The 14,311-nt window shown below is 43.2% G+C and overlaps 1 protein-coding gene across 2 annotated transcripts; it reads right to left on the bottom strand.

Moving 5' to 3' along the window:
• Positions 1-187: 187 nt before the first annotated feature.
• Positions 188-12,069, bottom strand: LOC136496914 (uncharacterized). Of its 2 annotated transcripts, XM_066492694.1 has the most exons (7): positions 11,976-12,069; positions 11,725-11,883; positions 11,198-11,279; positions 9,891-10,010; positions 4,838-4,958; positions 750-3,822; positions 188-634 (listed from the first exon to the last, which is right to left on the bottom strand). In XM_066492694.1, exons 5-6 carry the CDS (start codon positions 4,909-4,911, stop codon positions 804-806), a joined length of 3,093 nt encoding a protein of 1,030 aa, XP_066348791.1. In that variant the 5' UTR covers positions 4,912-4,958; positions 9,891-10,010; positions 11,198-11,279; positions 11,725-11,883; positions 11,976-12,069; the 3' UTR covers positions 188-634; positions 750-803. The 2 variants fall into 2 exon arrangements, with proteins under 2 accessions (XP_066348791.1, XP_066348792.1); XM_066492695.1 differs by lacking the exon at positions 4,838-4,958.
• Positions 12,070-14,311: the final 2,242 nt, after the last annotated feature.

Here is a 14,311-nt window from a genome sequence, read left to right on the forward strand (position 1 = left end):
GAGGAGCTGGATGGAGCATTAGTACTTTAACTAAAGACTAAAGGCATAGTGGTGATCGAACATATTGCAGGGCTGGTCGGGTAACCCCTTTTCTCTTTGTAAAGATAAAGAAGGACTAATTAAAGAGCAAAGCAACATTGATTTGAATAAATCCGTGTGCCGGTGCTTTACTTCCACAGTTCCACCTTACTTCCACACGGAGCAGAGGCTCAGTCATTCAATACAATTCAATACTTCAAGCATGAATCAGATAACAAGTTCAACAACACGTACAAAAAAAAAAAACAATACGTACAAAGCATACGCATGCATGACACATCTAATCTGATAATTTGCCATGCGGAGATGGCCATGCTTATTACAAGCGGAAAACAGAGCTGTCACTGAACCAGCGGCCATCCTGCAGGGAGCGAGGCCGGTCAATGAACCAGCGGAGACAAACCATTGCTACGGCAGGTGCAGTTGCACACCGACAAGCGGTGAACTAAACACACATGGACCAATCAAATCATGGAAGGCACGCACATGTTGGCGAACGCGAAACTGAAGAGGCAGCAGACAGGCACTCCAACTCCAGATGCATGCAATTGGCGTCGGCGGCGAGCAGGAATTATTAACGGGATGATGGCTTTCTCTGGAATGGACAAAATAAGTAAAAATGATTATTGGAAGCTGATCGGGTGGATAAAAATAGTATACGATAGCTAATATAATTAATTAATAATGGAAACTGAAATCGCAAGACGTACCGATCGATTAACTGGATGATTTATCAATCTTGCGCTTGGGCATGGTATATTCATTCATCTGAGATAGCTCTCGATGACGACCCGCTCGCGGCGCGAAGCGAAAGCTGGGGGAAGCATGGGCTTGTAGCTGCCATGGTGTGAGTGTGTGCCATCCCAGCACAGCTTGTTCCACCAGGCCAGCTCGCCGCTCACCTCCACGGCCTTGTCTGGTTGTTGGTGGAAGCGTGGGAGGTGGCGCAAGCTCCAGCAGCCGCGGACGTGGAGCTCCTCCCACGCAGGCGCGATCAGCATGGGGTTGTCGACGTGGAGATGCTCCAGCAGTGGCAGCTCCTGGAGCCGTATCCTCCGGAGACATGGGAGCGTGTAACCAGCAGGAGATGAATGAGGACCATCGTCATAGAAAATTGCCTTGAGGTTGTAGCAGCACAGGATGTCCAGCGTCTCAAGGCTTGGTAGCTCACAGAAATAACGTGGAACGATGCCCTCCAACCTCGGGCAGTACTCTAAGAAGAGGTGCTTCAGTGCATTGAAATTATCACCACCACCACCACGGTAGAAATGGGTTAGACTTCTGAGACGGGAGACATGTGCATTTTGTAGAGATAGTACATCCCGGTTATGACTGAAGACCTGCACCATCCGATGGCACCGTCGGAGCATGCACTCCTCTAGCTCATCGAAACTACGATCACCCAGATCACTGAGACAGGAGACATGAGTATCACCCAACATGCTAATCGATTTGGTGACTGTCAGAAGATATGCCAGACCACGGGGATACCGATCAGCAGCTGAGATCTCCACGTGACGCTTGGTCACCCGAAAGGGAGGTACGTCATCCATTGACACCATAGAGACTCCGTCTGTCAGATACAGACGGTTTATATCAGCGTAAGCTGGTGGTGCCATCTGAACCTTGTTGATCATCACCATGTCCTCTTCATCCTTTAACTTGCTGCTTGTGGACTTGCATGATGTAACTCGAACATAGAAAGTTGTCAAAAGTTCTCCAGCCCTTACTGAATTCATGGTGTCATAACCGAAGCTATAAAACAATCTGGAATCACTTATGCACACCTGAGCACCTTGTGGATGATCCGAATGATTAATGGTTCTGTTTGAGCACTGATCCAAGCAAAACACATCCGGGAGTCTCTGCAGCTTATGCCAAGGAAATCGTCTCAGGGAAGGAACACCCAAGAGAAACAATTTTCTAAGCTCTGGCAGATTAGGGATGCTGTCTGGGAGCTCCTTGATAGCCGTAGCAGATAGATCAAGCTCCTCCAAAGCACCAACCTCCTTAATGTCAACAAACTCCAACTTTCTACATCCACGCAAGGACAGTCGCCTCAACAACAAGTTCTTGTTCTCAATTAGCTTCAGTGATCGAAGATTCTTCATCTCTTCAAATATCTCCATAGGAAAAGATTTTATTTGAGTCCCTGTGAGCTCGAGTTTTGTTAGACTAGACAAAGCACCAACGGAAGGTGGCAATTCCTCAAGGTTGGAGCACTTGACAAGCAAGAGCTCTTGCAGATTAGGCATGCTACAGAAGAAGTCGTTGTGGAATGTGTTTATATTTGAGTAGGAAAGATCAAAGCAGAGCAAGTTGAGATTTTTGCTGCTATTGATTTCATTGAGAGTAATTTCAGTGTTGGGGAAGCTGAATGGACTCGTGAGGTTAAAGCAGCCCCTAAGGGAAAGGTACTGGAGTTCTTGGAGGTAGCAGATTGATGGAGGAAGTGATTTTAGTGGAGTGTAGGAGAGATCAAGAGCACGAAGACAGTTGAGTTTGGCAAAGAAATGATCGGATTCAAGCTTCATGAGCAACCTTGATTGCTGTGAGCAATGCCTTAAAATGAGTGTTGTTGGGCCACTAGCTCCGTAGCTCAACCATTCCCTGCTTAAATGCCATCCTTGGTCTCCCACATGTGAGATCCACTGCATGTGTTCCAACCTAGGATGGTCTCCGTCGCAAAGTTCATCGGTTGTGTGGTGCTCTGCGATGAGGTTGTGACATGCTAGGAAGTGTGCAGCAGATTTTGTGGCTTCTTCAGCTTCAGTCGTCACAGGAGAAAAGGGGATCTCCAGCAAGGAGTACTCTCGGAAAGCTTCAAGGATGAGATTTCCAACTTGGTATATATCACTGTATTTGCCATCATAACTACTGCCTGTAGTCTCCCCCGTTCTTTCTGTGTCGATGACAAGGATGCATTGTGCAGACCACTGGCGTATCAGCTCATCTGAAGTAATGTCGGCTAATGCAGCAGATCTCTTCTGGCCTCCATCTCCATGAGGCGATGAACAGTGGGGGGAAAGGAGCATGGTGGCGTAGTGAAAGCACCGGACAACCACGTGGTGCCAATATTGCTCGTCTTTGTGGGCGACCGCAGCCAAGATGTACTTGGCCGCTTGATGCAGTGAGTAGAGAGTAAGAATCACCATATCATCCCCACTAAAAGATTCGATTAGACAAGAATAATCTGCTCTTGAGTACACATCTTGAGTGGTGGTGGATACGCACCAAAAGGAGTCTTTCCACCCAGGGGCAGGAAAGCATAAGCCCTCTGTTGAAGCAGTAAGGTTGATGGGCTTGATGGGCTCGTCGAGGTTCTCGACCACCAGCAGGTACTTCTTCATCACTAGCTTTTGGATTATTTGAGGTACTTCAAATGATGTTGAAAGCTTATGCAGTGTTCTTGAAAGCTTATGCTGTAAGGACGAGAGGCCATAGGTATAGTACCGCAGCTCGTCATCCTCTTCCAAGAGCCTGTCGTATTCTTGCTCCTGCTCTTGGTCGAGTAGCCCGAGCTGCTCCGCCACTTTGAAATGCAGCTTGTCATTAATGCTCAGTTCCGTTCCTGCCAGCTGTGCTGCTGCTCGCTTCATGTCCACCTCTATCACGTGGTCATAGGGGCCATGTCTCTTGATCTTTACGTCCCGAGTGATGCTTGAGATAGCTCGTGTGAAACATGCTGTGGGTCCGACCCCAACATTCCACATCACCAATCTAAACCGATCGAGTTTTTGCTCCAAGTCTCGATACGCAGGGCTCTTGAGATATCCATCCAGCCTAGCCGCACAAATAGAAAAAAAGGACCGGTTAAGTGCATGATCAAACAACTTGCGCTCTCGACGTACGGGTCAGTAACTACCTACTTAGCTATCCTCTTTTTTTTACACGTGCATGGAGTCCTACATATAGTTTGCTTCTTGTTAATTAGCGAGAAATTTCTACTCCACGTGGAGTACGATTTTCAACACTCTGTGTGAAGACAAGTAATAAACACTTGTGCTGAAGTCGATACTAGATGTTCTTGTTCCTGAACATACAAAATCACCTTTTTGCGCATGTTAATTTTATGGACAAATCTATTTCATGTTAATAATATATCGGAGTGAAAATGCTCCCGTTGGTAGTAGGCATGCGAAAGATAAAGAAATAATTTTTCCCAGTATCGTGTTATTCTTTTTCTTAAAAAACAGTATAGACGTAGATGCTAATATATATACACGCACGCACACTCATCAGTATGAATATATACATGCTTATCCTATCTCTGTGAGCACCTCTAGGATACTGAGCTGAGCCAATAAATATCAAACTTGACGAGAAGTCAGCATATGCACTTAATTTGCTGGGCACCTTGTTTACCACAACGTTAATTCATAGAACAAATCCAAAAAAATGTGAGCATATGTGCTATTAAACTCGGTGTTGCATAAGATTACTAATGTATATGATATCGAAGCATTAACAAATTATCTCAAATTATAAGTAATCTAAGTGAATTAACTCTCGCATACTATTTATTAACGTCCCATGCCTCATTCACATGCGTACAGATCTTTAATGTCTATCATGATGCAACTCCACCCTGAAAATATGGTTAGCAGAATATCTCACTCTGACTAAGGGTTGCATCATTTGTTTTACCTCGTGATATGTCATAAAAAAATTTATGATACCTTAAATTTCAAAATAGAGAGAGTATATAGAGAGATCAAGCTAGCGTTCATAAAGTGCGAATAACAGAAGCTTTCTGTAAATTTAAAGAAAATATAGAAATATGTTAAAGATAACATACCAGAAGTCGATACTTCGTAAACGATCACGCCATAAATGCAATGTCTCGGTGTCAACAGAAAATGATGATGCCATGACTTAAGTTTATGTAGTAGAGGACCAAATTTCTCAGTTAACAATACCTGTGAGCAACAAAAGTATTTGCATGAGCTTATTAACACGAAAAGATGGTTAAAAGGACTCAAATGCCCATATAATACGAGGAATACTAGTCCATCAACCCGTGTTCTCGCACGGACTAGAATTTTAAATGGTGTACTATTAATATATTTTATTTGATTAATAAAAAATTTACTTATACTAAATTGTGGTTGGTTTACCACGTACTTATACTAAAAGGATATCGCTATGGATTTTGTGGCTGGTTTACCACGTACTCCATAAGGGAGGGATGCTATTTGGGTTGTTGTGGATCGCCTGAGTAAGGTGGCTCATTTTATTCCTTACCGTTCTACAAATTCAGCAAGTGACTTAGCTCCAATCTATATGCGTGAAATTGTGAGACTTCATGGGGTGCAAAAAACCATTGTTTCTGATAGAGACGCTAAATTTGTTTCCAAGTTCTGGGAGAGCTTGCAGAGTGCCTTGGGAACTAATGTGATACTTAGCATGGCTTTTCATCCTCAAACGGATGGTCAATCCGAGCGTACAATTCAAACTTTGGAGGATATGCTAAGGTCATGTGTTCTGTCATGGAAAGGAAGCTGGGAGGAGCATTTGCCTCTTGTGGAGTTCGCTTATAACAATAGTTACCATGCTAGCATTCGTTGTGCACCTTTTGATGCCCTTTACGGAAGGAAGTGCAGGTCACCACTTTGTTGGGAAGCAGTGGGTGAAAAGGCAGCTCTCGGACCAGATTGGGTTCTAAGGATGACTGAGCGTGTTGCTGAAATTTGGCAACAAAAGCTAGCTTCATAGAGCAGGCATAAAAGTTATGCTGATGTTACGAGGCTGAGACCTGGAGTTTCAGGTTGGGGATCAACTACTTTTGAAGGTTTCTCCTAATAAAGGTGTAGTGAGATTTGGGGTTAAAGGAAAGCTTAGCCCAAGGTATCATGGTCCTTTTCCAATATTAGAACGTGTTGGAAAGTTGGCTTACAGATTGGAGCTACCCAATTCTATGAGTGGTGTGCATAATGTATTTCATGTTTCCATGCTGAGAAAATACCTACGGGACCCAGAGCAACATATGACCTTGGAACCAGAAACCATCAAGGAAGACTTGACCTTTGAGGCACGTCCTGTAAGAATTTTAGAGGAGGCTGATAAAGTCTTGCAACGAAGGACGCTCAAGTATCTGAAGGTTCTTTGGACTAATCAAATAGAGCAGGAAGCGACTTGGGAGCTCGAGTCGAGAATGCAGTAGGGCTCCTTCCCGACACCTTCGGAGGAGCCTTACCAAATGTTTTGTACGAGGAGACGTTTTTCAGTGAAAAACAGACGAGCCGGAGCCATTTTAGAGGAGCCTTCCTCATGAGGAGCCCTACCAAACACCCCCTAAGTTGGTTATACCATTTTTCTTGTGTGAAAAAAAATCATGATAGAACTACCATATACTGTATTTAGAGAGTGATGTAGGGTCTATTTCATTCAGCTGTAGGCTATGAAAAAACTATTGTGAGCTATGAAAAAGCTATTGTGAGTTGCGCTGTGAAAAAGATATAGGCTGTTTGATTGAAATAACTATAAAACCTATTGTCGCGGGGTCGAAACCCCGGTAAGTATTGTTGTTCGTCGGGTGTCACAAAGTGTGAGGTCTCCTGTGGCTCGGGTGGACTCAAGAACACAAAGAACTTAAAGATCACACGGGGGACATAGAGGTTTATCCTGGTTTGGGTTATCGGGGCCCTATGTCTAGCAGTTTGATGATCTTTGTATTCAAGAGCACCCAAATCGGGGGGTTCCAACAGAATATAAGAGGGAGATTTGGCAGGGGATCGCTCGGTGTAGATCCTAGGCTCATCGACGGTGAGGTCTCCTGATGAGGAAATCACTCCTTCGGATGCACCCGCTGATCCTCCAAACAATATGCAAGGTCTAATGATCCGAACTCAAATGCGCTAGCTAAATTTAGAGGTGAGCTCGTTCTTAAACGATCATTTTCATACTTTTGAGAATAGACTACTACCTAATAAGGTTATATTTCTTAGGAACATTGGAGAGGATCATGAGGAACTTGGAGGAAGAGATGAGGCAAAGATAACCAGCAAGGACATCCAACATAAGCCGGAGGCCTGGTCCAACATGAATTCGGGTCTGCCTCGGTCTCCAGGACCAGTCTGCCATAAACCGGTCACCCAGGACGTGTCTGGACTCTGTTTTCGACGATCCACATATGGATGGAAAGATAATTTCATAAGGAAACCAATGGAAGTGGCCCGACATAAAAAATGCCTTAAGAATCAACGGGAATCATTGAAACAATTCAGCGTCCGGAATCTATCAGGGTGTTGCGTCACCGTATTTGGTCCAATGGGCCGTGTATCGTCTTTGAGCCCGTTAGGGGGGCTCGTCCAGGGTAGGCGACGACCCTAAGACCTTTGTAATCATACGTCACCGTCATCGTTAGGTTTTGGGTTTTGCTTAGATCATTCTGTCCATTGACAGTTGCCGTTCATTGGTTTGTGAGACCCCACTTTGAGAACTTAATCATACAATCTGCAGTCTGTCCCATACTTTGAGCTGCGTACTTTAAAGTTCTTGCTTGTGTTCTTCGTTTCGCAGGCAGGGATTAGCCTTTTTGGCGAGGTCAACTAGATTGGTGACACGGTTGATAACCAGAGGAGTTGTGGTGCTAAGGTTGCAGGGTTCGGGTCTTTAGATCTGAAGCCGATCGGGTGTCGTGCTACGCCTAAAACGATAGTTATCATCAACCTAACGGAAGATCGGAAATCATGTCCCCATCATCTCCTCCTCATCGGAGAGGAGGAAGACGAAGGAAAGGGTGGTGGAGCTCTCGGTACTCCTCTCGGAGTGGTTCTGCTCTCGGTGTAGAGCTCGAGCTATTCGGTGGAGAGGACTCGAATGATCTGTTCTGAATCATCTTGGTTTCGTCCTCCCTCCTCTGTAGGATCTGACCTCCCCTTATATATCGAGGTAGGTCGGGTTCATGGCAGTTTGGGGGGTCTAGTGTTTGGTCTATGTGCGCCGGAGTCCACGAGGGGCTTGCATTTTGACCGTGAGGATTTGTTAGCTTGGACTAGCCTCCACCAGGTGCACCTTCTAGAGTCTTCTTTGGTAGCGAAGGTGTCCGGCTTGAGGGGTTGCCGAGCAGGCCCGGGAGCCCCATAAGCTAGCGGAGGGGTTTTGTCCCTTTGTGTCACACCTCGTACGTGACCCTGTTGGAGGAGAGGTTGACAATGATGCGCCTGCGGTGCGGCGTTGGCGAGCCCCAGGGCCTTGGGTGCTCGGGGCGCTTGCTTCCAGCCCGGGCCTTGGCTTGCACTTGAGGCCGGGGCCAAGGATTGGGTTCGGGCTCCCATCGATCGGGAGGCTGCGGCTCGGGTGAGCCTTCGAGCCCCAAGCAGAAGAGGGGTACGTGCTCGGGCTCGGCCCAGTCCTAAGCCGGAGGGTGCGTGCGAGCGCACCTGAGGGGTGTAGCCCCTGAGCTGTCCTGGAGGGATCGGTCGGGGGTCCTTCGGTCGGGAACCTCTTACCTAGGGAGTTACATAGCCCTATGTTATGACCTCGTCACCTACCACCATTTCTTTAACTCCCTTGAAACAGCTATAAAACGTCTCTCTATTCCCACCCACATGGAAAAGCTGAAAGACAGAAGTAGAGTCCAAGGTGCTACGAAAATTATACTACGTGAAAGCAGGTGCTTCTAGAAAATAGCTCTGGTTGTACTCATTTGGCTGGCTTTTTGCTTTTTGGTAGCAAAAGCACTTTTTAGTAGCCGAACCAAACATTGTTTTCATAGTCTTTCTGTTAGAGCATGTTTAAAAGGCTTTGTCAAACTCACTCTCTAAATCATCAAGTAAGGAGTCATTTGAATAAAAGCTGCTCTCTATATCTTTCCACCCTCTAGTAGCTTCTCTATATTTTGTCTACACTCTAGATAGCTAACCCCATTCTCTATCTTTTGCTAGTGAGAAATCTAGAATAGATGATGGCAACATTTGGAGATATAATTAAAGATGTTGTACGTTGGAGGGCATTTTTTTCACCAAATCCTCTATTATAAGGATTTTTTTGAAAGCGTGCTATAGCACGTGCTTCATTAAGTGGATTTGGGAAACAATACAAGCTCCGTAGCCTTCGTCACGACGAGATGCCGTTTGGGAATAGGGGCGCACACTGGACACAGATCACCGCCAGGCGGTGGAGACTAACGGCTGTACTAACTAAGTAACGATTGGTGTGACGTTGCTTCTAGGATTTGGCCGCATGGGTCAAGTCACCTGAGCGGTGAGCGACGCCAGACTCCCATACCCGGATATAAAGAGGCTCTTGGTTTCTTGGAGTTCCTCGTAGTGGAGAGTAAGAAGTGTGGTTTTGGAGAGTGAAAAAGATGGAGAGTGATTTAGAAAGTCTATTGCACTTTAATTTTTTTGTTTTCTAACTTTATGATAAAGAGCCATGTGATGGGAGAGTGTCTTGGAGATGCTATTACAAGTTTTAAAAGGTACAATTAAGAAAATTATTTTGGTCTATGTCAAAAGTATAAATTAAATATTAGTTTCTACTCCTATCCTACTAATATATATGATATCCAAGCATTAACAAATTATCTCAAATTATAAGGATTCTAAGTGAATTAACTTGCGCATACTATTTATTAACATCCCATGCTTCACTCACATGGGTACAGATCTTTAATGTCTATCGTGATCCAACTCCATGCTCAAAATATGGTAAGCAGAATATCTCACTCTGACTAAGGGTTGCATCATTTGTTTTACCTCATGATATGTCATAAAAAAATTTATGATACCTTAAATTTCAAAATAGAGAGAGTATATAGAGAGATCAAGCTAGCGTTCATAAAGTGCAAATAACTGAAGCTCGCTGTAAGTTTAAAGAAAATATAGAAATATGTTAAAGATACATACCAGAAGCTGATACTTCGTAAACGATCACGCCATTCATGCAATGTCTCGGTGTCAACAGAAAATGATGATGCCATGACTTAAGTTTGATTAGTAGACGACAAAATTCTCGGTTAACAAAACCTGTGAGCAACAAAAGTATTTGCCGCAGCTTATAACGTGAAAAGATGGCTAAAAAGGAAATAAAAATAAAAGTAAATTCCACTAGCGGTTGTCGAACCTGTCCCGAGTTCTTATCTAGGCATCAGTACTTTCGAATTGCACATTCAGTTCCCTAAACTTGTCCCAAATTCTCATCCAAGTCACGATACTTTTAAATTGCACATTCAGCTCTCTAAACTTGTCTTAAGTTCTCACCATGGTTTTGATACTTCCAAAATACACACTCAACTTCCTAAACTTGTATTACTATCTATACCATCCTGGTACATCCCCTTCCCTACAATACATGGCATATGCCCACCACACTCGTGCAAACACACCCCGCTGCACCACGTTCGTCCACCCATAGTGGTGTAGCGCTCAGGGGTCGAGATGTGTGGCAAGAGCTTAGGAAGGATGTGTAGACCTAGCTTCCTAGGACCTGCTACGCCACTTGGCCACCCATGCCATGCTTGCCCTACTGCACGTCCAAGCCAAGCCTTCTCCGTCGCAGTCTTCCTCGATTTCGCTTTTTCGACTCATTCCTCCTCCATCTCACCGTGGTGTCAGCCCCTGCCTTGCGGCCATTGCATTCAACACCACCACTGCCACCACCTCATCCACACCCCTTCCTCTCCCTCAACTTGTATGAACTCATGCTCATTCTCGCCATCTCCTCGCACTTGGTTTCTCACTCTCCTAGTCTTCCTCACCTCCCTCGTCAACAACAGGGCCATCGCTACAGTGCCATTGTAACACGCGGCATGGCGGCAAGGTTGGGCATGGCATGGCCCACTGCACCGACGATACAACATAGGCCGTCGTGGAGTAGTAGGGTGAGCATGGTGCAACTCCACATGGCTAGTGGGTAAGGCGGGCATGTGTGGTGTAGCGGATGTGAGGATGGTAGTGCAGGGGGTGGATGAACCATAATGATAAAATAATACAACTTTAGGGATATGAGTGTGCAATTTCCAAGTACCATGACCGGGATGAGAATCGGGATGAGTTTAGGTAGTTGGGTGTGCAATTTGAATGTACTGGAACCGTGTGCATATGTAATTTTCAATAATTATTTGACTTTTTAGCCAACGATTATATAGATAAATTTGTTTTTATTTTTTTGCAATACATATGCGCACGTACTGGAAGCCGTATGCTGGGCATACCTGGCATATCCCTCTAGATCCAATATGGCCCCATATTGACGCATCCAGAATGTAAGATACAGAATCAGCTCCACATTTTGACCTGTAAAAAAAACACAAAAACATTTTTATGTCTACGTAGTAGCATTATGACTAATTGTGTTGCTTCATATATATGATTTCCTTGCGACAAACTAATTCTACTTACTAATATGGTGTTGTAGACCACATAATAGAAAAAGGGGAAGAACCAGTTATGACCAGAGGTTAAAATTTTCAGGTGGGGTAAATATAGATCAATTGCCCTATAAATTACTTTTCAAAGAGATAACATCACCACTGATAGGAGCAAGATGCTACTTTACTAATTGATTGACATTTGACAAAATGTCCAAGCGAGATCATTAGCCTATATCAAGTTACCTTCTAAGTCTTTAACAATATCTCGTCATAATCGTTTTGAAATTTTTGTATGAGTTTAGTTAAAATTAATGTTAATCAAGAGCCTTCAAAAAAATAATGTTAATCACTGATGTAGTTATTTTTACCTCTGCTTTTGCCAATGGCGTCATTGTTTATGGTAAAATTGCCAGGAATAACTTCGTGTGCTATGACGTCACACAATTCCTTCTCCGAAAAATCAATTCTTAAGGCTGAAGGTTGCCACTATATATGTTTTCTCCAGAAGCACTCACTCCTTTGTGACCCTGAGAAAACACGAGCAGCTCACACAGCCATTACATTACTCGGATTTTCTGAGCATTGGTAATAATGAAACAAGGAAGAAGGATATTATTACCTCGTGCTAGAATCGATGATGTTATGTGGATGAAAATCATTTACTCAGATGACTTGGGGGGATTCAGTTTGAAGGAGCTTGTACCATATGTTTGTTTTTGGTATATCCATTTATCTGTTACTAGAAGAAGCAATTACTTGCTAGACATCAAGTATGAAATCATCAAACAGACAAAAAAAAGTCAATACTATAAGAAGAGTCTAAGTGGTAGCATAAAAGAACAGCAGAAAACGAAGATTTTTTTTTGTTTTTTCAGTTGAAAACTAAGAAAGAAGAACAGGGCCTCAAAACAAGATCTGGAAGAAAGCTAATGGGAAACAATATATTTGCAAGAAATATGGTAATGCTTTGTTTTCGTTAATGGATTGAGAAAAAATAGATGAAACATAACGGTATATGAAGCAGTGAATGAAAGCCAATGGGAAACAAGAGAATGAAAAACAAATTGTTGTTTGGTGGTGGTGGGAGGATTTGTGGAGGATAGATGGATTTTCTTATAGTATATTAGTCACTCACTCAGTTCGGAACCTGAACGGAAGAGAGAATGGAAATGAGTGAACAAGAAGGGGTAGCTGGGAAGAGGGACGGCACTGCAGTACTCTCGCTTATATACACCAAAAGAGGGACGCTATTCTCTGGTTATGATTATGACAACACGCAGAGGTGAAAGGATGCATCTCTCTGAAATCTAGTAAATATTAAAGCTGAGAATACTTTAGGAATGGATCTTACAATGTCCAAAGAAAAAAAGGTAACTTGCAGGTTTATAAAGAACAAAAGTATCTCAGGATGGAGTGACAATCGTTCCAAGGCACAATGGCATGGCTTGATAAAGCACACAAGCAGAGTAATCGAAGACTGTAGTCGTAATATTTTCTTTGTTGTTGCGGTAATTCACAATTTATCTAAAGGACTGAGCCTGATTGAAACAAGAACCCTTTCATCAGCATGGCTAAAGTGTTGTTATGTTCATGCACACGGTTGGACCAACTTGTTATAACATTATTTTTTGAAAGAACTTGGTATAACATTGGCAAATCCTTCAGAGACATAGCTCAAATCCTTCATTCCATTGGAAAATTCGCTCGTAACCTCTTGCAAAAAACAGTCTCAAAAAAATGTTCAAACAGTAAGTAGTGTTTACTTGTTTGTCTGGTAACTTCCCTGTAAGATTTTATCAAAAAAAAACTTCCCTGTAAGATCAAGTGTAACACCCTAGAATTTGCATTCCTTTGAAATAGCCTAAATTGATTTAATAATGCAATTATGTGAGCATTCCAATGTCGGGAAATAATGATTTTCGCCACTAACTTGGTTAGGACAATGCAAGAGATTTACGCCGTGTTAGGCTGGCTGATTTTCGGCTGATGTCGATGCTGCTGCTAATTTGTTGTGAGAGAAAAATACTGTTCCATGGCTGAAAAGTAATGCTGATTTTGGCAGCAAAACGGCTAGCTGAGAAGAGGGAGTCATCTGTCCGCTGAAGTACTCTCTTATATACAGTAAGGGAGAGCAATATTCTCTGTGTACCACAGCACACGAAGGAGAAAAGATGCATCTCTCTGAAGTCTGAAAGCTAAAGACTAAACCTGAGAATACTATATGCTATCTCCTCATATATGAATTCAAGTATATATATCCAATTTGTATGGCTCATCAATGAGAAACTTCTCTTAAAATTCTCGTAGAGCTGAGAGTACTCTCTTTCTCTTACAGAGGGACAATATTCTCTGGTTAGTGAAGGAACGTATCGTACCATGCATGTTCAAAGAAGAAAAAGGTAACCTGATGGTTTGAAGAACAAAGGGCATCTCAGGATGGAGTGACAATCGTGCCAAGGCATCTCAGGATGGACCAACTTTGTAAAGCATTGACAAATCCTTCTGAGATAGTTGGAGTCCTTCACTCTGTTGGAAAATTCTCTGGTAATTACCTCTTGGAAAAAATTCTCTCTCAAACTGCTCAAAGAGTAGAAGTGATTAATTGTTTTTCAGGTATCGTTCCTGTAAGATCAATTTTCAGCAGCCAGAGCTTGGCATGCCTAAAATTTAACCTACATTTATTTTTCTCTAATTAAGTACTGGCCCAGCCATCAGTAGTAAAAAAATGGCTCCAAGCCTCTAACTTCTTTACATGAAAGGGAAAGACAAAAAAAAAAAAAAATAGATCTCATCATTCGGGCCTCGTCTGACTTGTTTCCTTCTGAATATGTAGATATATAGCATTCATGGCACTACAAGAAAATAGAAAAACGAAAGTACTTGGAAGTGTTGTGCTTTTTTTGACACATTTTTTCTTATAAATAATAATGGAAAGCCGCCGACAATATAAGTGAT

Source organism: Miscanthus floridulus, chromosome 12 (assembly GCF_019320115.1).
Source record: "Miscanthus floridulus cultivar M001 chromosome 12, ASM1932011v1, whole genome shotgun sequence".
NCBI classification, from domain to species: domain Eukaryota; kingdom Viridiplantae; phylum Streptophyta; class Magnoliopsida; order Poales; family Poaceae; genus Miscanthus; species Miscanthus floridulus.

Bases quoted from the DNA above. Each gene is read 5' to 3' on its own strand.
- LOC136496914 (XM_066492695.1), bottom strand. From the start codon at position 9,964: ATGGCATCATCATTTTCTGTTGACACCGAGACATTGCATGAATGGCGT. The intron at 3,823-9,890 runs GTATGTATCTTT...TTGTGCGGCTAG, and splicing joins TTACGAAGTATCAGCTTCTG to GCTGGATGGATATCTCAAGA.